This window comes from Cervus canadensis, chromosome 6 (genome assembly GCF_019320065.1).
Source record: "Cervus canadensis isolate Bull #8, Minnesota chromosome 6, ASM1932006v1, whole genome shotgun sequence".
Classification (NCBI taxonomy): Eukaryota; Metazoa; Chordata; class Mammalia; order Artiodactyla; family Cervidae; genus Cervus; species Cervus canadensis.
Window position 1 is genome coordinate 39815118 of NC_057391.1, and position 24483 is coordinate 39839600.

General features: G+C 39.0%; 1 protein-coding gene across 1 annotated transcript in view; it reads right to left on the reverse strand.

Moving 5' to 3' along the window:
• L2HGDH (L-2-hydroxyglutarate dehydrogenase) overlaps window positions 1-24483 on the reverse strand; it is a 47030-nt gene that overhangs the window by 3457 nt on the left and 19090 nt on the right. The window contains exons 5-9 of the mRNA XM_043471628.1: window positions 16643-16805; window positions 15466-15500; window positions 9652-9819; window positions 8253-8410; window positions 7043-7174 (exon numbers count right to left, since the gene is read on the reverse strand). Of these exons, the coding sequence (XP_043327563.1) occupies window positions 7043-7174; window positions 8253-8410; window positions 9652-9819; window positions 15466-15500; window positions 16643-16805 (656 nt within the window). The remainder of the gene's footprint in view (window positions 1-7042; window positions 7175-8252; window positions 8411-9651; window positions 9820-15465; window positions 15501-16642; window positions 16806-24483) is intronic.

The following is a 24483-nucleotide window of genomic DNA, read 5'->3' on the forward strand; positions in this document are numbered from 1 at the left end:
CTCTTTTCTTGGATAATACCCCTGTTGCTGTTGTGAGCATCTCTGAGTTTTCTTGCCCCTCTCCTTTTATCTCGCAGATGGCCAAATGAGGGGACACACAGTGGCATGACCAGCTACTGATGTTGAGTGTTCAAAAAACTTTTCTCTCCGTAAAGGTTTAGTTAGTATATTCTCCTTACTCTTTGTAAGCAAAGAGAAGTTAATGCTAATTAACTAGTTAAAATGTGTCTATACTTATTTATTCCTCTTATAAACACCAACTATTTTTTCAACATCCCCTACATTCCTGCCCAAGTATTCAAAACCTGTAATCCAAACTGTAAACAACAATATACAAGATTAAGTTTTTCTAAGGAACTTAATTTAGGTTGAACTAAAGTAACTATTTCATATGAAATGTTTAAATTATCAAATTCTTCATGTGTTCATGTTTCCTATTCAGCACTTAATGAAACTCCAGGGTTTTTCTTTGCATGATTCCATACAGGCATTCCCCCTTATCTTGAGGTAAATACTGTAACTCGAAGTTTTAGGTAAAATAAACCATAAACATCTTCAGGGCCAGAATTGAATCTTGCACAGCACTCCTATTTCTGCCTTATTTGTGTACATAAGAAGTATTCAATAGAGGCTTCTCAGGTGGCGCAAAGACTCCACCTGCCAATTCAGGAGACACAGGTTCAATCCCTGAGTTAGGAAGACACCCTGGAGGAGAAAGTGGCAATCCACTCCAGTATGCTTGCCTGGAAAATCCCATGAACAGAGGAGTCTGGTGGGCCATAGTCCATGGGGTTACAAAGAGTCGGACATGATTGAGCATACATGCTCAGTCTCCAGAAAATTTTGTTTAACTTTTAATTCTATTTTAATAGCTGAAAGAACAAATGATTCAGAAAATACAATATTTGTAAATTTAGCTATATTTAACTGTTTAATGTTATTTCTAGCAACATATTTTGCCCTATTTGTAACTAAATTTAATAGGAACGCAAGTCTTAGACCCTTAAATATGTCTAGAAACAACAGGTGAATATGTAACTAATGGCATTTATTCTTCTGAGAAGTGTTGTATTTATTGCTTTATTATTCTGTGGCAGGCATAATCCCGTGGGCTAGAAAATAGCTATGACAGGCAACCACTGACACCTTTGTTGATTAGTTGCTAAGTGTGTCAGACACTTTTGCAACCCCATGGACGATAGCCCGCCAGGCTCTTCTGTCCATGGGATCTCCCAGGCAAGAATGCTGGGGTGGGTGGCCATTTCCTTCTCCAGGAGATCTTCCTGACTCAGGGATTGAACCCATGTCTCCTGCATTAAGAGGCTGATTCTCTACCACTGAGCCACCACGGAACCCCACTAACATTTTTGGCCAGTTCCAAATAGGACAATTTAGTATTTTATAAAACTTACCATGGGATCTACTGTTAGCCTAAAAATAGAAGTTCACAGGAGCATATTTAAATTGGGAGTGGTGATACAGGGCAAGTCAACCACTCCATCTTAATTTCCAAACTCGATGGAAGGGTATAAGGTATTTTTATTATTAATAGTCAACCAAACTGCACTGCAACAAAAGGACATGTAAATGTTTTGTGAGGACTTGAATAACATGAGTACTCCGTAACAAGGGTGAAGGAGTTCTATGAATCCATTAAATAAAGTGTTTCATGTTTTTTTTAAGTTTCTAGTTGTTGGTTATCCATTTTGAATATAGCAGTGTGTACATGATCTTCCCAAACTCCCTAACTATCCCTCCCCCACTCTCTGGCAACCATAAGTTCATTTTCTAATTTGCACATGATGCATTTTTAGCTTGCAATACTGTTCTTGCAGTTTTTTAGATTTACCTTCCAATTAACTAATTTTCTCTTATAGGAGATCTAACCAGCTGTCTAACTTAATCATTTGAGTTTTAAAATTTAAGACCTATACTTTTCATTCCTAGAAATTCTGATTACTTGGTTTCTAAATTTGCCTAGGGTATTTTTTATATTATTATTCTTTTTTCAGTTTACTTCATTTCCTTTTTTAATTCACTGGCATATACTTACTTTATGGTTTCTAATATTACTATTACCCTAAATTGTTAGGGGTCTAATTCTAGTATTTATTCTATCTGCTTACTCTCACTTATGGTGCTTTGTAACTTTTGCTGGTAAGTTCCTATTCAGCAGGATTTTATCTGGGGGAATAGTGTGGGGGTTGGGTTGAAGTTATGTCCCTCTACAGAAGGTTTTATATTTGTTTTTATTGGTAAAAATAAATATACTGACTTATATTTGCTTTTATCAGTACAAATAAATATACTGATATATATAATATAAATAAAATGAACAGTATAATGAACCCCCATTTTATCAGAAGCTCCACATATTACCATTCTGGGAACACCCTTTTTTTTAAATGGAAAATCTTCAACATGTACAAAAGTAAAATGAACAGTATAATGAACTCCCATGTATGTATTACCCAGTTTCAATAACCAACACACAGCCAATTTTGTTTCATCTGTACCCCACTCTCTGTCTTCCTCTCTCCACTGGATTATTTTAAAGCAAACCCTAGATGGCGTATCATCCTGCTTCAACATATATTTCTCTTAAAAGGATTCCTAATAATAAGAAAACTACTAATTGCTTCTTGATGAAAGTGAAAGAGGAGAGTGAAATAGCTGGCTTAAAACTCAACATTCAAAAAACTAAGATCATGGCATCCAGTCCCATCAGTTCATGGTAAATAAATGGGGAAACAATAGAAACGATGACAGACTTTATTTTCTTGGGCTCCAAAATCACTGCAGATGGTGACCGCAGCCATGAAATTAAAAGACGCTTGCTCCTTGGACAAAAAGCTATGACCAACCTAGACAGCATCTTAAAAAGCAGAGACATCACTTTGCCAACAAAGGTTCATCTAGTTAACACTGTGGTTTTTCCAGTAGTCATGTATGGATGTGAGAGTTGGACTATAATGAAAGCTTAGCGCCAAAGAATTGATGCTTTTGAACTGTGGTGTTGGAGAAGACTCTTGAGAGTCCCCTGAACTGCAAGGAGATCCAACCAGTCCATCCTAAAGAAAATCAGTCCTGAATATTCACTGGAAGGACTGATGCTGAAGCTGAAACTCCAATACTTTGGTCACCTGATGGGAAGAACTGACTCATTGGAGAAGACCCTGATGCTGGGAAAGATTGAAGGCGGGAGGAGAAAGGGACAACAGAGGATGAGATGAATGGATGGCATCACCGACAAGATGGACATGAGCTTGAGAAAGCTCTGGGAGTTGGTAATGGACAGGGAAGCATGGCATGCTGCGGTCCATGGGGTCTCAAAGAGTCGGACACATCTGAGAGACTGAACTGAACTGAACTAATTGTTTACTATCAACAATATTCAGTTTGTGGTCAAATAACCCTGATTTTCACTCACTCTAATCTGTTTAAAGTGAGAAAGTGAGAGGGAAAATTATTAGTCTGAAGCAGGATCCAAACTAGGCTGGATCTACACTTAGCTTACATTTCCTAGATCAAAATGGTGGTACAAATTGAAACTCCAAGTACTTGTGAGTGCAGGCCCAGGGTTCTAGATTTTTACAGATTTTTTTTCTAGACTTCCTTCTCACTGAGAGTATAGCCTTTCCAGAGTCCCTGGCTTTACAAGGGGATCTCAGTTCCAACTTTTCACCTTTTACAGACCCAAGGCTTTCTTTCCAGCACTTGAATGGCAATTAAAATATAAGTCCCTAATGTATCTTGACTTGGGTGGTGGATACAAGTTTATACAATTCCAAAGTTCATTGAGCACTTAAAATATGCATATTTTATTGTAAGTAAATCATATATCAATTAAAAATGAAACTCAAGTTATATTGACATCAAAATCAGAAAATGCTCCCATCCTTCCAGGTCAGCATCAGCATTTCTCTTAGTTCTTGAGTTTTCCATTTCCTCTTTGTTTTCATCTCTGAGATCCCCTTATTTCCTTGTACTCTCAGCAATAAGTATTTCAAAGGGTTTTTTTATTATATTTTTCCAGACTCTCTTAGTGTTTTGTAGTGTGAAGGCTACCACATTCTCTAGACCAGTGCTCAATCAAGGGAGACTTTGCCCCCTAGAGGGCATGTGGCAATGTCTGGAGACATTTTTGTTGTCATACCAGGGAAGTACTGCTGGCATCTACCAGGTAGAGGCCCGGGATGCTGCTAAACATCCTACAACGAATTGGACAGCCCCCCACAGTAAAGAGTTATTTGGCCCAAATGTCAATGGTACCAAGAATGAGAAAACATTTTTTGCAAAAGGGTCTAGATCACCTTTATTACAGAATTTCTGGCTTTTACCCTTGTATTTCACAATGATATTGTGTAGTCTTTAGCTATCACTTATGATGAAAACATCTTGCCTGAAAATTTACTTGCCTGAAAAATACCTCCCAAGAAGGTATTTTCAAAATGAAGTATGGAAAAAAGAGGGGATCTTGGCAAATATGTTTTCATGTTTTATGTCCTTTTTAAAACATACAAACTAGTTAGATTACCAAGTCAAAATTAATCACAGAACAAATTAAAGGGCTTTACAGCTTAAATTAGGAATCTTAGAGATCATCATTTAATAATGAGAAGTTTGTATACCTAATGAATATGTTTGACAGGTTATCACTTTATATATAGGCTACAGGGCGTCCCTGGTGGCTCAGATGGTAAAGCGTCTGCCTGCAGTGTGGGAGACCCGGGTTCGCTCCCTGGGTTGGGAAGATCCCCTGGAGAAGGAAATGGCAACCTACTCTACTACTGTTGCCTGGAAAATTCCATGGACTGAGGAGCCTGGTAGGCTACAGTACTTGGTGTCGCAAAGACGCGGACATGACTGAGTAACTTCACTTTCACTTTCACTTTATATTCCAGTCTAATATTCACCAGTAAGTTACTGCCCAAGATGCTCTGGCTAGGAAATGAGAAGTCAAGCTGTATCCCCTTTGGAGGCTACTGTAACTAAAGGACACCATCTTGAGCTAAAAATCCCACTAAAAGTGCTGCCTTGGTTCTTTTTTACTATCCAGAACTGCCTAAAATGCCTCCACCCCAATATTAATGATAGAGCATTGATGGTGTCACACGAGTTGCAAGATATGCAGGACTTGGGCTTCAAAATGTGGGAAAGCCTAATTATCTCACTTATTATTATGATGATTATTTAATATTCTAAGCATGTAATAGGTATGAGAATAACATAATGAACACCAATTTTTTAATCAAACAGCTTAAGAAATAAAGCATTCTAAATATGATAGAAGTGCCCTGTCAAACTCTCTGGATCCCATTCTCTTCTTTCCCTGGAGTTAACTTCTCTCTTCAATTAGGTTTTTATCACTCCCATGTTTTTTTTTATTTTTACATTTGAAATCCATATACAATATGGTATAAACATATAAATGGTATCAAACATATCTTCTACAATTTTCTCTTCATTACAGATAATTTCTTGCATTTCACAGCTACAGGAATCAAATGGAATTGCTGAATATGTTCTGTGACTGAGTTGAACTTGTCCCCAGATGCACCAGCCTACATTGCTGTGTGTTTTCTACTACACGGTAATGAGACTGGTAACTGGAATCCACACCCTTCCTCCCAGAGACAAGAGTATTCACCAAAACTCACAAGCTCCAAGTTCAGTTCTACCATATGAAATCCACTGGTCTAAAGAGTTTCCCTCAGACTTCTACAAAAGTGTGGTAATCAAATCTGGGTACTGAATTCATCCCAACTATTTATGTATAGAATTCACTACACTCATCCATTGTGTTTTCCGAGGAATATTAACAGCAGTAACAGACACTTGATTTGACCCATCTATTTTCAGATACAAAACATAACAAGGCTGCTAAAAAAGACCACTGAAAACATAAAAGCCTTCATTTATAGGTGAGTGAAAGAACATAAAGCCTAGATATTTTTATCCCTTCCATTTCAGAAGGTGAGTACAGGGGTGAGAAAGATACAAGTAAAAACATTAGCTCGGTTTAATAGTTCTAAGCATTCAAAGAGGCTGGTCTGGGAATGACACATAAGTCAGATTTAGACCAGGACGCTCCCCTGAGGGAGACAGCTGACGTGATCATTGTTCTCTTCCTAGATACAGAGTTGAGCTGCTGACATTTTACACCAGGCGAGTCCCGCAGCTGTTACTGAGGAGAAAGACATGGTGCTCTAGAGATTCATGGAGGGATCGGTTCAGGGAAGAGGGAGCCTCAAAGACCATGGCTGATTAGGCCTAACAAATGGCTTGTTCAGGAAAAAAGGTGAGCACCCTAAAAATACCACCACAAAGGAAATAGGTTTATGTGGTATTTAGGACAAAGTATAGGTTAAGTCCAGAAAACCTTTTCTCTTTAAGAAAATAAAAAAAATTTTAAATAGTCCTTCCTTTGCCCCACACCCCTGTAGCAAGGACTTAAACTGATTGCTACTGTGCTATTTCCCACTCCTGTTCTGCAAATAGTCCTTGAGTGCAATAGGACCCAAGAAACAGCAAAATAAGTAGAGAGGAAGCAAGGTAAGACAGCGGGTATGAGTTATGTTTCTAAAAGGTTTTAAGAATCAGTTAAAGTATAACGTAGCTTATTACCTAATTAGGTAACATGGTGATCAATGATCTTGCACAGAACTGAAGTCAGAAGGCTTTGGAATCACAAGTGGCCAGGGAGATTAAAAAACTTTCGGGTGAGATGTTTTATTATGAGTGATAGCTAGACACAAGGGTGAAGATGGCATCATAATATAACTGCAATGGAGAGTTCAGCTAAAGCTGGGCTCTCTGGATAATCATAAACAGACCTAGTTCAAGCACTAAGGGGAGTAATGCAGCAACACCCAAACTGCAAGGGGAATGAACAACTTGTTAAGAAAGAGAGATCATGCAAAAATTCAGGGCACACACTGACTGCATGGGTGCTTAGAATCACGAAGTCAGACCCACCTCCCAAGTTCACATAGATCATGAATGCATTTACAATCCTTACAGCTTTACAGCTTTTCCTTACCTAAGTATGTCACTGATAGTAATTTCAGGGATAAACTTTTGAAGGTGCTTCACTGTTGCACTGAGAAAACATGCTTTGTACATTTCATTAACTCCATAGGAGAAATTCTGGAACACCAGTTTAATCAAGCCACTGAAAGCAAAGAAAATAAAATCTTTATGAGAAAGAATTCTTTATTACTGTAAAACATCTCTACAACTATTAGATTCAGGTTGGGGGGTGGTGGGGAGGAGGGTGGAACCACAGAAATCTAGGCGAAATTCAAAACACCACATATTAAAAAGAAAATCAACTTTTGGCCTACGTTAGAAGGAAACCTCATCAAAGGAATACCTTCCAAATTCCAGAAGTAAGCACCTTTCAAATTCAAATTCCCAGGTGGTGCTGGTTTCAAACTAGGATTCTATAAAGCCTGCCAAAACCAGGGCTTTCTAATGCAATGTTACCTGCTCTTAAAACACACCTAAAAGGCATTTACAGATTTTTAAATTAGGGACATTTACCCTACTTCTCTTTAGTCAGCCAGAGGTCAGATATGCTAGTAGCGATTCTCAAGTAAGTCTCAGGGGAGCCTGTGTTCATATGTATTTTTACAAGCACGTAGCTGGGAAGCCCCACCCTAAACTGGTTTCAGAATCTGCACAGGGTGAAATCCAAGTAGAGCTCTGAAAGCTTTCTAGTGATTTTGATGATGTGAAACCCTCTAGAGAGCAACACTGCTAAAAGGACAAAATACTTCAGTTATTTCTTACCATAGTAAATGATCTGCATTTCATATCAATGTAGCAGTACTGCTAATTTTCCAGAAAAGAAAACAACCTTGCTTATCAGCAGTTTCTCCAGAGGTTTTCAAAAATCATGGTGACTAGCCTGAAATGATCTCATCAAAGTAAGCCATCTACTGATTTTGAGAGAAACTTTCTTTTTTTTCAAACTCAAAGGTTAGCAAAAGAAGATTTGGATTGTCAGATGGGTGATCACTCTTGGCTCTTTTTTAACCAAGACATCACCCTGGCTCATCGGAATTTTCTCGAAGTAGTTAAAATGTTATGCTTATTTCACAAAGCTCTTAATTCCGGTTGTTTAAAAAATTAATATACCAATTACAAATATGAAGATTTATCCAAATAAACCTAATATCAAGAAAGAAAAAATTTCCCATATTAAAAGTATAAGCACTTAAAATCATTTTTTAAGGAAATGAAGTTACCTCTTGATCATTATATCCATAATATCTCTGGCACTGAAGTCAAAGGGTCTGTAGCCTTCTCGTTTAAAGGCAAGAACTGCATTTGGCCCTAGCCAAATATTGCCATCCATCCTTGGTGTGAAGTGAACTCCTAGGAAAGGAAATCGGCTATCGGGGACCTACAGATTGAACACAGCAAACAGAGCCCCATTTCATACTGCATTTTATTATACACACAAACATTGAACTGGTAATATAAAACACCTTCTTCCCATGCATTTACTTGTGATCTGTGCTCAGGTAATACTTTTCTACATACATGCTTCTGCCTAAAAATGCCACACAGGAAACCTGACGCCATGACAATGAGGCACACTGTCCCATCTATTCCTCTTTCTGGGTAAAGAAAAACACTGTCCTACTTTAGGTTATTCCCCACTCCTACCATCCCCAACTAGGAATCTACGCAGCTGACAAGTAAAATCAGAGCTGCCAGAAAAAAACCCACCTTCACAACACAGGCTTTTGTCAAGTGGGAATGTAACAGGTTGGAACAGATGATGGAAGTTTTGGCAAGGTCAAAAACACTGAATAGCTGAATACTGGTAGTTCAACCTAGTAGGTCCAGACAGAAGAATAAGCTTTTCATTTAAATGCCTATGTCTTCTACACCATGAAACTACAGAGTGGCCACATCCCCTTTCTTGCACTTATAGATAAGTGAACTGAGAAAGAAGGTTGGCATATGGGCTTGTTACAAGGAAAAGTTCTCTTAGGAGAACTCCTTCCAGAGAGAGGCAGGAGAATCAGGTTCTTTCCTCACTGTTCTTCCTGTACTTGTGGGCAAGTACTGACAATTTAGGGCTTCCCTTATGGCTCAGCTACTAAAGACTCTACCTGCAATGTAGGAGACCTGGGTTCAATCCCTAGGTTGGGAAGATCCCCTGGAGAAGGGAAAGGCTACCCACTCCAGTATTCTGGCCTGGAGAATTCCATGGACTGTATGGTCCATGGGTAGCCATGATATCAGAACTAAGATGTAGGGGTTTAACCCAGAGAAACAGGTGGAATACTTGAACTAAAAAGCCCTTTAAGATATCTCTTGCGTCTAACCCTGGGAAAAGTTTTCGTTTCATTCCCTTTTTGCCCACAAGCCTCTTGAGAAAGCAGAGGCATCACGGTGTGCATGTGTGCTCAGTCGCTCAGCTGTGTCCGATTCTTTGTGACTCTATGAACTGTTACCCATCAGACTCCTCTGCCCTGATGGGAGAGGATTTTTCCAGCAAGAATACTAGAGCAAGCTGCCATTTCCTCCTCCAGGGGATCATCCTGACTTAGGGATCAAACCTGCGTCTCCTGCATTGGCAGGTGGATTCCTTACCACTGAGCCACCTGGGAAGCCAGATGTATCATTACCTACCGGATAAATATTTCCTTTTACAAGATAGCGCTTTTCTGGCTTCAAGACTAGGTAATCTCCCCGGAACGGTACAATTCGAGGATTGGGATTGCAGCCACTCAACTCGGAAATACGATCTGAGTAAAGTCCTGCACATGTCACAGCATACTGACATTGAACCTCCTCTCCCTAGGGCAAGAGAAAAGAACAGTGACTTGTGGGAAGCAGAAAGAATAGGTGATAGCAAAGACAATAAAGGCACAGATACGGATCATTCATTCATTCATTCATTTATGGCTGCATCGCACAGCTTGCAGGATCTTAGTTCCCTTACCAGGTATTGAACCCAGGCCCCTGCGGTGAAAATGTCCTAACCACTGGACTGCCAGGGAATTCCCATCTTTTTATTCTTTTTAAAAGATGAGATTAAATACAAGTATCAGCAAAAGAAGTTCTTCAGCATTTAGTTGGAAGGTAGAAACTCAGAGCAGTGGCACACAAGAGGATATCAGCTTAAATTTTATACTTTAGAGTTATAGTGGTTGACCTAGCGAGGATACCTAACAAGCCACATACAGACAGCTCTTTTTTAAAAAGACCTACCGTGGAACTTCTTCACTACTTATTGCATGAAAAAGCCACCTTCATTTAGGTGGCCTCAACCCATTCGGCCTCCTCTGTATTTCAAATAGCTTCTCCTGTCTTATCTAGGGGTAATTATCCTGTTACTCTCAGGTTGCTTCACACTCAATAACCTTGCTCAATTCCAACTGTAATCTACCCAGCAACCAATTTCCCCTTCTGATCAGTATCTACTTTGCAAAATGAGGCCACTTTTCAAAACTCAGTCATTCAACCCACATTTACTGAGAATGCACACTATGGTCAAGTTTTGCTTTTTTTTTTTTTCAAGGTTTGTTTTAATGACTAGGAGACTACTAATCTTAGGCTGTGTTTTCTCATAAATTTTATTTGTGATTATCATCTGCATATTTTTCACTTTACTCTGATCGGGTTAGCCAATTTGTGACTCAATTTCCTAAATGATTTCATTTAACCCTAATTCCCTACCATTCTCCATTTCTATTGCTTTATTTCTTACAGAGGAAACAACTAATACCTTCTCCCTCCATGTAATTTCTTGTTCCTAGATTTCCTTCCGAGAGGACCTGTTTCTGAAGCCTTGAGGTTCTCATCTGCCTCAGTGTTCTCTTTCTTTCTAAACTTTACTGATTTATCCTTATGCTATCTCTGTGTTCATCCTATTTCTGCCCAGCTACCAAGATAAGCCTCTTTTCAATAGTTATACAACCACACTTCGGACAAAAATCAGATGAAACTTCTTTGCAGTGAATTCAAATTAGCTAGACTAAACTTATGAAAGTTTTAAGATCCTTGAAGTCAAAGGACTATGTCAACAAAAATATAAATGCCTCTTCTAAGTAGGTTAATATCTTTTCTGTTCATCTAGAACTATATACCAGAAGTACAAAAAAATTTTCATGTGATATTAATCTACTAGCAACTACTTGAAAAGTCAGCAATTCTTTTGTTCTTAGAACATAAAATGAAGATAAGTCTTATGATAAATGTAAAGATAAAAGAATTCGTAGAATGGTACCAGAATGCAATAACTTAGAAGTTTTTTTAAAAACTTGAGGAACAATTTCAAAGGAAAAAAATTATTAAATAATTCAGTAACATTAATTTCACACCCAAAATGGAAATTTTTAATTTACATTGACTTATTATTTGGTAGGCCCCTATGGGAGGAATCACAGCACAGAACTTTAGGATTTTGGAAGAAAGTTACACCATCCTCTGTAGGTAATTAGCCTCCTTTTGAGAAAGTGCTTCTGCCTTTGATTCAACACTTGACCACAGGTCACCAAGTTACCACTTGAACTACCCATGATGAACTGCGTATTGTCTTACTCACCAGGCCACAAAACTGGGTGTGTACACAACACTCTGTCATCAAGAGGAAGTGGAATATACAAGATCAGAGATGTATAGGTCCTGCAGGCACACATAAGTTGTGGAGGCAAGTGGCTCAAGTGCCCATGACCTCCACTGCTAAATCATCTCCTCCCTCTGGACTTGCTCCCTCGGCCCCGTGGAGAGTAATCAGCTGACCAAGGAAGAAAAAAATACAGGCCAGGTTGACAAATGGTTCTGCACAACATTCTGACATCACTTGAACAGCTACAGCACCAGCGCCCCACTTGGGAGTGGCCCTGAAGGACTGTAGTAAAGGGCAATCTTCCCAAGGGGGCAGAACACGGAATGTCATACTTGGTTATTTATCTTACCTAGAAGGAGAGATAGCTAAAAGTATGGATCTATACTGTTTCATATGCAATGACTATTTGCTGGATGGTCAGAAAAAGGAGCTCTGGAGAAAAGGTATGTGAATGGATCTCTCAAAACAGGTTTGGATAAAAAAGTCATTTAAGTTCTATATGAATGCTCACTGAAGAGTGATCATGGAAGAGGAAAATTTTAATAATCAGTAGACAAGATGACCTGCCCTATGGATGTTAGCTAGCCTCTGTCCCCAGGCACCCCGTCCATACCCAATGGCATCATGAACTAACTGGTTTTGGCAGCAAGGAGGTAATGCATGGGTTTAGCAACATGGACTTACTCACCAAGGCTGATCTATTTACAGCCACAGGTGAATGCTCAATTGGCCAACAGCAGAAATCAACACAGCCACTGACATGGTCCCTGGACCACTTCAGTCAAAAACCAAAGGCAGCACTTAGTCCTCACTGGAGTAGACACTTGCTCTGGATATAAATTTATCTTCCCCGCCTGCAATACTTCTATGGAAACCACCATCTGTGAACTTACAAGATGCTTTATTCACTATTACGGTATTTTACTCAAAAGCATTACTTCTGATCAGTGAGCTTATTTTCCAGGAAATGAGGCATAACAATAAGTTCATGCTTGTGGAATGCACTAATTTTACCATTTTCCCCACAATCCTGAAGCTACTGGGTGGCAAAAAGTAGAATGATCCAGTAACAACGCTAGCTGGCTGGCAACACCTATAGGCTTGGGGCAATGTCTTCCAGGATTCTCAAATGCTCTAAACCAGTGACTAATACATGGTGTTGTTTCTTCCACAGCCAGGATTCACAGGTCTGGAAACCAAGAGGTAGAAAATGGGAGTAGCTCCTTACTATTATAATAAACTGCTTATGAAATGTTTGCTTCCCAGCTCTACAATTTTTGGCTCTGATGGTCTAGAGGTCTTGGTTTCCAAGGGAAAAATGCTTCCATTAGAAAATAAGCAATGGTTCCATTAAGTCAGAAATTGATACTGTCATACCTGGTAACTTTGGGCTCCTCCTGCCAGTGAATCAACAGGCAGAAGGAATTACTGTTCTGGGCGGGATAACCGATTCTCTCAAGGAAACACTGAGTTGCTACCACATAGAGGGCTCAGAGATGATGAACAGAAGTATGTCTGGAATGTAGCTCTCCTGGGATATGTTTTAGTTTCCCCATGTATTATTATAAAAGTTAATGGAACCCAAAAATGGAACCCACAACCCAAAACAAGCAGGGCTGCTAAGCGCACAGACACTTTAGAATTGGAAGTTTGAGTTGCCCCACCGAACTAAGAACCATTACCAGCTGAGATGCTTGCCAAGGGCAAATGGACATTGGAATGAGTAGTGGAAGAGGGAAATTATAAATATCAGCTATGACTACATGACTGGTGACAGAAATGAGGAGTGCAGTAGCTAGGGGTATTTCTTTCTTATTCTAAAATAAATATAATTGCCTATAAATTACCCAACTCTTTCTTTACCCTCATTGTTACTGGAATGAACTGTGTCTTCCTCAAATTTATAGATTTAAGTCCTAATGCCCAATGAGACTGTATTTGGAGATAGGACCTTTAAGGAGATAATTAAGACTAAATAAGGTCTGTAAAGTGGAACCCTAATCTCATAGGACTGGTGTTCTTACAGGGGAAAGAGACTGCTCTCTCCCACTCTCTCTCTGCACGTGTGCAGCCACAGAGAAAAGGCCACTTAAGGACAAAGGCAGCCAGCCTCAGGCCGAGAAATCACACCAGAAGCTAACTCGGATGGCACCCTGACCTAGATTTCTAGCATCTAGAGATGTGGAAAATAAATTTCTGCTGCTTAAGCCACCCAGTGTGTAGTACTATGTTATGGAAGCCTGAGACAACTAGCACACCCAGTTCTGCCACTTCCCCATCACCTAACATGGGGTTTCTCAACTTCAGCATTATTGACATGATGGACCAGATGCCTTTGTCGTGGGGACTTGTCTCTCACACTGTAGGATGCTTCCCTGGCCTCTACCCAGTAAATGCCAATAGCAGTGCCCCCCCGCCCCCACCTCTACTAGGTGTGATGAGAAAAATGCTTCCAGACGTTGCCACATGTCTCCTAGGAGGAAAAATTACCTCCAGTTGAGACTCAAGATGCTTAAACAGTGGTTAATCTTTTATCTCAGGATTTATATTGCAGGATCTCAAAGTGGGAGAGTGACTCAGATAGAAAAGAAATGAACATTCACGATCAATAAAAGTAGACTTAGTATCCTTTTTGGAGACAAAGCTTGTCTTCAGGTGTATGAAAGATAGTTGCACCTTGTGGATGGAAGCATAATTGTTCTTCTCTATTTCATAAAGGTAGTTATAAGGGGTGTGAGTAGATGCCAAGTTGAAAAGGGAAGGACTGCAGGGGGGTTACGGTGTCACTTTGGTTATGCTGGGATTGATGCTTCCTTACATGCTTCTAACTTAAAGCTGACCAAACAGCAACTGCATATGATCTGGGAAGCGGAGGTACAGCAGCAACCACACTATTCTCTTAAGGTCACCTCTGGCCCAAACACCCACAGCCAAGTATTGATAAACTACAGCTCCACCTTCAGCTCACCTCCTGACTATCCATCCTACTGGCCAGGCACTGCCCCAGCCACTACTTGGGTGTAGACAGAGCTTCCTGCTCGCATTCCAACTTTAGCAGCCGGACACACTTGGCTTCTCAGAAACTGGCTGGAGATGCCTCCTGATCTACCAACTCTCCTTCTGAATTTTCACCTCTCCAAATACTTTCAAAACTGTGTAAGGCCTAATTCCTACAATATACTCATCGATGACTCTACTCTCCTGACTGACTGAACTCTGATCGTTCAGTGAACAAACAGCTAATGCAATAGTTCTATGCTATTCAATAATTCTTGTTTTAGACTATGAGAAGATGAAGAAAAGCAGCCCATCTCTCCCTGCATGGCCTGCTCCCTGTCTCCAAAGTCTTATAATTAGTAGAGAGTTAATAATAAGTTCATGTAGATAAGTAAGCAGAAACGATCTATCAGTTTTCATTACTCCAAGTGCTTATAATCCTATCCTTTGCTGGCACAATCAGTTGATGAAGACATTTCCAAGTTGAAACCTTTCTTAGAATGAAAGTTGTTACATTGTTCCCAAAGGGTTTTTCTCAGAATAAATTTTACAGTAGGCAAATTTCATTCAATGACATAAAATACAGCACTGTGGTTTAATTCAAATTTTTAAGAAAGAAGATGACAGCAGATAAAGTAGATGAAAGTAGTTTACTTAAGAATCTTGGGACTTCCCTGGTGAACCAGTGGTTAAGACTCAGTGCTTCCAATGCAAGGGGCTCAGGTTTGATCCTTGGTGGTAGAACTAGACCCCACAAACCACAACTAATGATCCCAAGAGCCTGCAAGCTGCAACTACAAGAACCTGCATGACACAACTAAGACCTGGCACAGCCACAGACATAAATAAAGATTTTTTTAAAAAAGAATCTTTACCTTTGTATTCCTTATAACAATTGGATATTTCATTCCTGAAAAAAAAATTAGTGAAAGATTTATTTTTAGCAAAAGAAGGCCTACTTTAATGAAATATTATTCTAGTCATAAATTTCAAGGATTATCTCTGTCATAACCATGACTGGCTCCTACTTTTCATTCTAAAGTTTTCTTTTCACCAAGTAACAAGATTCAACTAGTTAATATTTGACAATACATAAAACTCTGGCACGTTTTTTAGCACATTTTATTTTAATTCATTTAATCTGTAAACCATTCCCCACCTCAGCTCCCACACTAGGCAGCCCAGCTTTTCTGTGAACCACAATCCTAGAAAACATGCTATAAAATGAACCATCACAAATCGGTATGTATTTTTCCATTGGAAGAATGCCATGACACTTGTCATTCAAGTGTCCGTTATCTGAATCCTTGCAGATTCTAGATTGTATAGAGAAGCAAATGTTATTACAACACAAAATTTCCAATGATAAACTATTTCTAAAATTTGTTCCCAATCAGATACATGTGATCTTAAAGACCTATAATGCATATGGATAGCAGGTAAAGAATATGATTTACTTATATCATAAATTTGATTGATTATGCTACCTACCTAACAATCTCAATTATTTAACAATTTTGCTCATCATCTTAGAATTTAGAAGGACACTGGGAGAATGATTGCTTCAGATAACCCAGATCTCCTTAAAGGCCTGTCAAGAAAGAATGAACTGAGTACTACTTCTTTTTCCCTTCAAATTTCCAAACAACAAATTTAAAGCTTAACAACTAATTCATTTGGTTTAAAAAAAAAAATCTGTGCCCCTAAAGCAAAACAAAATAAACTCTAAGTGCAGGTTACAGTGGGGGAGTTGGGGGATGGGGGGTTCAGAATGGCTGAGTCATGTCCTATCCCCAGACAGTCTGATTCAGTAAGACTGAGGGATGCTAAAATCTGCCTTTTTAACAAGCATCCCCAGGGGATTCTGAGTCTAACCTATTGGATAGGAAAGTGTTTGGTAGCTAATTTCACTTCTGCACCTGCTTCCAGCTCTGTGCCCTACTGCAGCTAGCTCCGGGTGACCCTCTTGTCAGCGCTACCCTAGGCAGAAACAGTCTCAAGTTTCTTTAAAGTAAATTCAGGTATTCAACAGAAAAGACAAGGACAGTTTACCATCTTTACTTCTCGAAGGACTTTCTCTAGCCATTTCAATATCTTCTACTTCAAAATTGGTCAAAACAGAGCCACCTGCTTCTTGGAAATCCTTGGCAAATGACAAAGCCACCTGCCGATAGTCCACGATGCCAGTATAAGGACAATCAATAGCCATCAGACCCTGGGACAGAATTGTGAAAAAATCAAGACAATATAATTAAAAATTGCTGAGGATAGGCTCTCCAGTGAGGTTTCCCTGATGGCTCAGTGGTAAAGAATCCACCTGCCAATGTAGGAGACTCAGGTTCGATTCCTGGGTCGGGAAGATCCCCTGGAGGAGGGCACGGCAACCCACTCCAATATTCTTGCCTGGGAAATCCCATGGACAGAGAAGCCTGGAGGTTACAGTCCATGGGGTCTAAGAGTTGAACATGACTTGGCAACTAAACAACAGGTTGTCCAATAAATTTTATCTTTGGCTGAATTTTTTTTACTGTTTATATTGATGGGTAACTCACAATTAGCCTTTCCTGGCAAACATCTGATAGTCTTAAAGAAAAATAAGATAAAAGCTTTCTTAATTGAGTGCCTAAATTTGATACTGAATACATATACAAATTGTCTAACAGATAATAGAAATAATACTAGCTAAATAAGAAAACCTCTATAATCTGGAAATAATTCTTCTCCTTAGAAGAGTTAATTTTTCCAGGCTCTTCCAGCTGCTACAATGAGTCTTTTAGTTTTATTTATCCTTAACCATATCTGAGTCAAATTCTGTATTACCAATTTCTTTATATAAACTGCACTAAGATTTTCCCAGTAGCATATTATCTGTCATGCACACTCAATGAGAGCTCAGAGTTGTTCACAATGTTTTCAGAGTATTGATTTGATTTGTTGCAGAATCTGTTTTCAAGACTGCAACTACTGAATGGAGATTTTATGTGGTTAATTCAAACTTTCTCTTCAGGTAATATGGAGAAATTAATAGCCTGGGTATTTAGTTGCTATGTTGGAGTGTGTGTGTGTGTGTGTGTGTGTGTTACTCAAAACAAGTTTAAACTCTATAAATGAATGATCTACAACCATACATATTTAATTTTTCAGAATAAGTGTTGAATGTGCATAGGCCTTTTCTAATTGTAAAGAAAAGGATACAAGTAGAATTTCACACACTAAATACTGACATTTTGGTGAGTGCTTGGAAATGGCATCATTTTCTGTTGCCTTACTGTATATAAGAGTATATCAGTTCTCTCAATTTCCCCTGAGAGGGCAGACTGGTTCCCAGGATAACTAAAGCCCAGAAGTTGAGTGCAACTTAAGTGCTACCATCCTCCTGGGCAGCACTGCACTGCTGTTACAGTTTTAAAATGACATCTGATAATATTAAATATCTCATCTGTATTCACTGCTCCACCCCAGCCCAGTGCATTTACCTGTCTGGCCTTTAAAAGCTTTTGATTTTGCCACTCAACCCTGACCAATGTTTCCAAATGGCCAGATGGCACTAAAAGTGAAGGCTCACAATCTCAGGCTCTTTTCACAAGCTGAACCTAACATGTGGCAAAATTCATCATTTTCCTAACAGTCTTGCTTCCAGAACTTGAGAGCATTTGCCAAGAATAGGAAATCATTCCTTCTGTTTCAACACAGTAGACACATGTAAGATTTTACACTAGAACTCCTATTGCCTGAAATTCCTAGATTCACAGGTCAAATAAGTAGAATTCAACTTCAACCTACAAATAGTATCTGGGATACAATAACCTTGGAAGCTAATTTAAGATAATACTAAGAGTTTAGTCACAAAAACTTCTTTACATAGCATAGAACTATGTGATAAGTATGATAACAGAGGGGTAAAATAACATGTGTACAAGTGTTTCATAGCAATCTTTTTTATCATCCCAAATACCCTCCTTATTCATCTTCTACTCCTCTAATCCAGCACATGCCTGACACACACAGGAGACACTCAAATATTTACTGACTGAACGAACTTTGGAGGGCTGTCTTTAAACATACACCAAACCTTACCCTTCCTAACAGCTTTCCTTCTTCCTCCCCTTTCTGGTCTTGGCTGTGACCCTCCTCATGAGATGCTGGTGTGCCTTGCCCGAATGTGGATGAGGGGGAAGGCGGGACAAATCCCTGTTGCCAAGCTGTTGACACTCTGACCTAGGGCGGGGTCAGGGGACAGGCTGGCTGGCTGTCAGCCAGCAGACTGCACGAGCACTGTCCAGGTCACCAGGTCAGAGCTTGGAATCTGATATCGCGGCAGGTCAGGTGGTTGGAAAAGAACCAGGCAAGTGGGTCAGGGAAAGCTAAGAGTTGGAAGTCAGTCAGGAGGCTAGAGGAATATGTGATTGACCAACAGCGTTAAAGTAAGGCAGCTGGATCAGCACACCTAGGGTCAGAGGAAGCAGTCAGGATAGAGAGGCATAGAGAGCACTGTCAGGAGCCATCCTCCAAAGCTTAAAGATGCACTTTAAAACTCTCTCAGATACTCCCACTAGGGGCACTTAATTTTCTTCTTAAAGAGATCTGATAGAAGAAACCCTTTCAGAGTTCCCCTGACAAGCTGTTTCTTTCTGGAGGGCCTGGAAGAAACAGAAGAGACCCTACACCATGGAAATTTTGCCACCCATTCCTGGTAGTGGTCATGAATTTGGGGGAAAAGGGAGAAATTTACTCAAGACACCATTATGAAAAACCGAAGTATACTTTCCACTATATATTGCCATCCCTAAAAATGTCTAGACATTGATAACCATAATGTGGCCTTCTATAAGGTAGGTCACTACTGCAGAGGCCTCAGGGAAGGGTAACGTACACCTCTCTTAGAAGTGACACTACTTATTCATCTTTCAAGCAGGGGGCTCACCTCTGAGAAGACTTTCCTAGACTCCCGGACTAAACTAAAAGCTCTCCCGTACCTTGGTACAAGACAGAGTATCAGTTCTATCATAATACTTATCACTATATTAAAACTATCTTCTGCTACACTCTAACTTCTTTCAGGATCATGGCAATGTCTTACCTTCACATCTGCAGTACCCACTGTAGTGCTGGGCACACAGTAAAGAAGAAAATGTTGGTCAAATTCACATGATTATCTATATATACATACTTCACTACCTCATTCTGAGAAGTGTGAGGATCACATGGTCAGGTAGGTGCACAGAACAATATCCAGACTCATCCCTAGTCTTTATGATGTACAAAATGCTGTTTTGTTTTGTTTTTAACAGGAAGGCATGATATAAAGAACCATGGGTCCTTCTTTTTCTATTTTTTTTTTTAATTTCTAAAGTCATCAGATACACAACAGATGACTGTTGTTTCAGTTGACTAGCTGGAATTTTCCAAATCCCCAAGATTTCAGTACCATCACAAAATCAATAACTTTGTTTCCCAAACTCCAGAGTCAATATTGTTTTTACATCATGACCGAATCCACAGTGGGGTCAGGGCCTCATATGTCTTTTTATTTATTTTTTACACTAATCTTAAAGTCTGAAACAGTTTCTTGACAGTACATAAAAACAGAAACACATGTTAAAAATTAGCATGCCTCTCTGGGGGAGGTTATAAATTTTTTATATTCTCAAATGCCAGGTAATACTTGATACAGATCAGTGAGATTCTGACATCTTAGTTTCATAACCAAACACTATCAAAATCACACAAAACAATAAAACAGAAACAGGTTTAGCTGTTTTATAATCAGGAAGCACTCAATAATTCTTGTAAAGCACTGTATAGATAAGAGATAGGAAGCAAGTTTAATTCCATTTTTTTTAGTAGATTTGATTTTTTTAGAGCAGTTTTAGGTTCATAGGAAAACTGAGCAGAAGGAACAGAGATTTCCTGTATATTAATACTTCCTGCCCCCAGGAAGTATTATTAATACTTTATATTATATTAATAATATATTAATTATTAATAATTATTAATTAATAATTATTAATATCAATTAAATATTAATATATTAATAATATATTAATACTGCCTGCCCCCAGGCACAGCTCTCTAATCTCTTTAATACTAATATTTTTTTTTCCTTTTAAGTATGGCATTAGAATAAACAACCAGTTCTGCTATAGACTGAATGCCTGTGGGCCTCCAAAATTCATAGACTGAAACCTAATGACCAATGTGACAGTATTTGGAGATGGGGCATTTGGGAAGTGATTAGGTAATAAGGATGGAGCCTTCATGAACGGGATTAGTGGCTTTATAAGAGAGACTCCAGAGAGCTCCCTCACCCCTTAAGCATTGTGAGAACACAGCTAGAAGATGGTCTATGAACCAGGAAGTGGATCCTCACCAGACATCAAATCTTTCAGAGCCTTGATCTCAGACTTCTAGCCTCTATGAGAAATAAATACCTGACACTTATAAGCTAACTGGTCCACTTTCCAGATGGCACAAGTAGTAAAGAATCCGCCTGCTAACATAAGAGACACAGAGAAGAGGGCTGAATCCCTGGGTCGGGAAATCCCCTGTAGTAGGACGTGGCAACCCACTCCAGAGTTCTTGCCTGGAAAACTCCATGACAGAGGAGTCTGGTGGGCTACAGTCTATAGGGTTGCAAAGAGTCAGACACGACTGAGCACACACGTTGTTGCAGCAGCCCTAACAGACTAAAACAAGCTCTTATGAGTTACTCACAACCCTAGTTTGAAGATATCCGAGGATCTCTCAACAATGTTTTGATATAGCCTATTTTATTCTACAGAGGAATTGACATGGCTTAAAGGAAATAAACAAAGTATTTACAAACAAACTATTAGGAAAAGGGGAAAATGTAAACCAGGAGAAAAAGAATATAAAAAAGTTATCTTATCAGATATCATGAAAAGTACCCAAGTATCTAAAAAAAAAATCAATTTTAGTTTACCAGAATTACTGCTCACATAAAGCACAAAATAACAACCATCACTTCTTGAGGATTAACATATCCTGGATGCTTTACATGTATTATTTTATTTAATTCTCAGAACAACCTCCATTTTACAAACAGGGAGTCTGAGGTTTAGAAAAATTTTAACTTAAGGTAAACAGCTGTTAAATAGGCAGATATGAGATTTAAATTTATGTCTGTCTAACTTCTCAGCCACCACAAACTACTGCTCATCTTATGTCAGATCCCATTTTATGGGGGAAAAAAAGAAATACAGTGAGATAAAGAATAGTATGTCAAAACTGCCTTAAGTCTAGAAATTACTGACCTATGATATACAGTAGTAGTAATGTTAGTTGCTCAGTCGTGTCCCACTCTTTTAGACCCCATGGATTTTAGCCTACCAGGCTCCTCTGTCCATGGAATTCTCCAGGCAAGAGTACTGGAGTGGGTTTCCATTTACTTCTCTAGAGGATCTTCCTGACCCAGGGATCAAACCCGGGTCTCCTGTATCGCATGTAGATTCTTCACCATCTGAGCCACCAGGGAAGCCCGGCAGAAAGGAATCAGGTATTCTAAAAATAGGGGACAAGAGAGGATGAGATGGTTGGCTGGCATCACCGACTCAAGGGACATGAGTTTGAGGAAGCTCCGGGAGTTGGTGATGGACAGGGAAGCCTGGCATGCTGCAGTTCATGGGGTTGCACTGTTGGACACAGCTGAGCGACTGAACTGAACTGATTCTAAAAGTAACTATAAATAGGTAGTGTTAGTGGTGTCATAGTGAGTAAAGCTGCTTCCAAAAATAAATATATAAATGGTTCTGACCTCCCACTTCGAGGCTCCCCTCTCTCCCATGACCAGTTTCATCCTATGTACCAGAGTTTGATTAACTTTTCCTTAATTAACACAGTTTGCATATCATTTTCCTGCCAAAATCCTTCAGTGGCTCCCTACTGTTTAGATCAGGAGCTGGTAATTTTTTCTGTAAAGGGCCAGATAGTAAACATTTTTGTCCACGTGAAGCTTAAGGTTCTAATTACTCGAGGTGGCTGTTTGGCACAAAAGCAGCCACAGACAACACATAAATGAGTAAGTATGGTTGTATGCCAATAAAAATTTGTGTGACACTGAAATTTCATTTCATATAATTTTCATTGTCACAAAATATTATTCTTTTAATTTTTCTTGACCATTTAAAACAGCTTAATAGGTCATTAACAACAGGTTGTGGGCTTGGCCCACACTGGCCAGTTTGCCAATCCTGGCTTAAGACATGTAGCATTTGCTCAAAGCCGGAAGAAAACAGACAAAATCAGATAGTCAATGAATGCGTCTTCTTTTTATTAAAAAATCATTCATTCATTCATCATCTCAGAGAAATAAGAACTATATGGGGAGAGGAAAAGGGAGAAGAAGATCTGCTCCGATGAGGAAAACACTCTTAATATTCTGAATCCGAAGGGAGAGAGAGGTGAAGTATGCTAGAGTCGAAGATGCTATGACCTTCTCTGCAGGAAGAACTCATTCAATGCTATCTGGATTCCTGGGTACTATCAATCTCTTGAGAACTTTATACTACTTAAGAAAATCAAATATTTTGATCTAACCTTAACTGCACAACTAAAGATAACTTAAGAAAATTTAATTCTATATTGTCTTTGTGTAAAAGGATTTGAAGCAGCTTGTAAAAACAAACAAAAATACATACAAAACAATATATACAAGCATTAAATTTTAAACCAGACAAGTATATGGATTAGAAGTTATTATTTTCAGACAATATGGTTGTATATAGAAGATACAGAAGAAGAATTAGGACTTCCATGGCAGTCCAATGGTTAAGAATCCATGCTCCCACTGCAGGGGGTGCAGGTTCTATCCCTGGTTGGGGAACTAATATCCTATGAGCCATGCTAAATGGCCAAAAAAAAAAAAAAAAAGAATTTATAGACAAACTGTTAGAATCAATGAGTTAATTAAGCAACCAAAATGAAGCAGGTAATGTTCTGTTTGTTGATCTGGATGCTGATCACATTTCATGAAAATTCATCAAGTCGATGATTTTGGATGTACTGATATGCTAGGATTCAATAACAAGTTCCAAAAAATAAGAGCATACAGAAAACAAAGATGAAAAGAGAAGATGAAACAAAGAGTGAAATTAGTGCATAAAAATAAAAATGTATGCTTAAGGCTATAGATACTTGGCAAGAGTAGGGCAGAAATGTGTCCTGCTTAGGATTAAGGCAAACAGGACAATGAAATCAGTTACAGTGTCCACAAACAGAAACTGCTCAGGAAGAAAAAATTATACTTAAATCTGGGGTCTGAGAGAAATTTCTCCTGAGTGTTCTCAAAAAGATGTTATTTAACAGTGAACCTATCTTCTTACAGCAGAGGCCTTAGTGAGTGACACAATGATTTTCTCCATAGGCTGATGCCAATACACCAAAACACAACTCAAGGAGAGTAATCTGGGGTCAAGGAGTAGGTGGGGAGAGAAAAACACTACAGTATAGATGTACCACAATCTGGTGGTCTGGAGAGATGTATAAGAATGAATGGCCTACATAACATCCAGGCTCTCTTCTTTTAAACAGTGTTTCTCTAAAGCAAGCTTTTGATAAGCATTGCCTGACAGTGAGTTCAAGGCCATACTCATAAGCTAGGTACCCATCTTAGTGATAGGTATAATTTTATGTTATATACAAGTATAATATTGTATAATGTCATTAAAACACTGGGGACAGATGTAGAAAGCAAACCTATGGTTACCAGGGGGTAAGTGGAGGTGGATAAATTGGGATTGATATATACACACTACTGTATATATTAAAATATATATGTATAAAAGATATGAATAAAGAAAATAGACAAAACAGATACATGGTGGTGGTTAGATGCTTCAGTCATGTTCAACTCTTTTGCAACCCCATGGACAGTA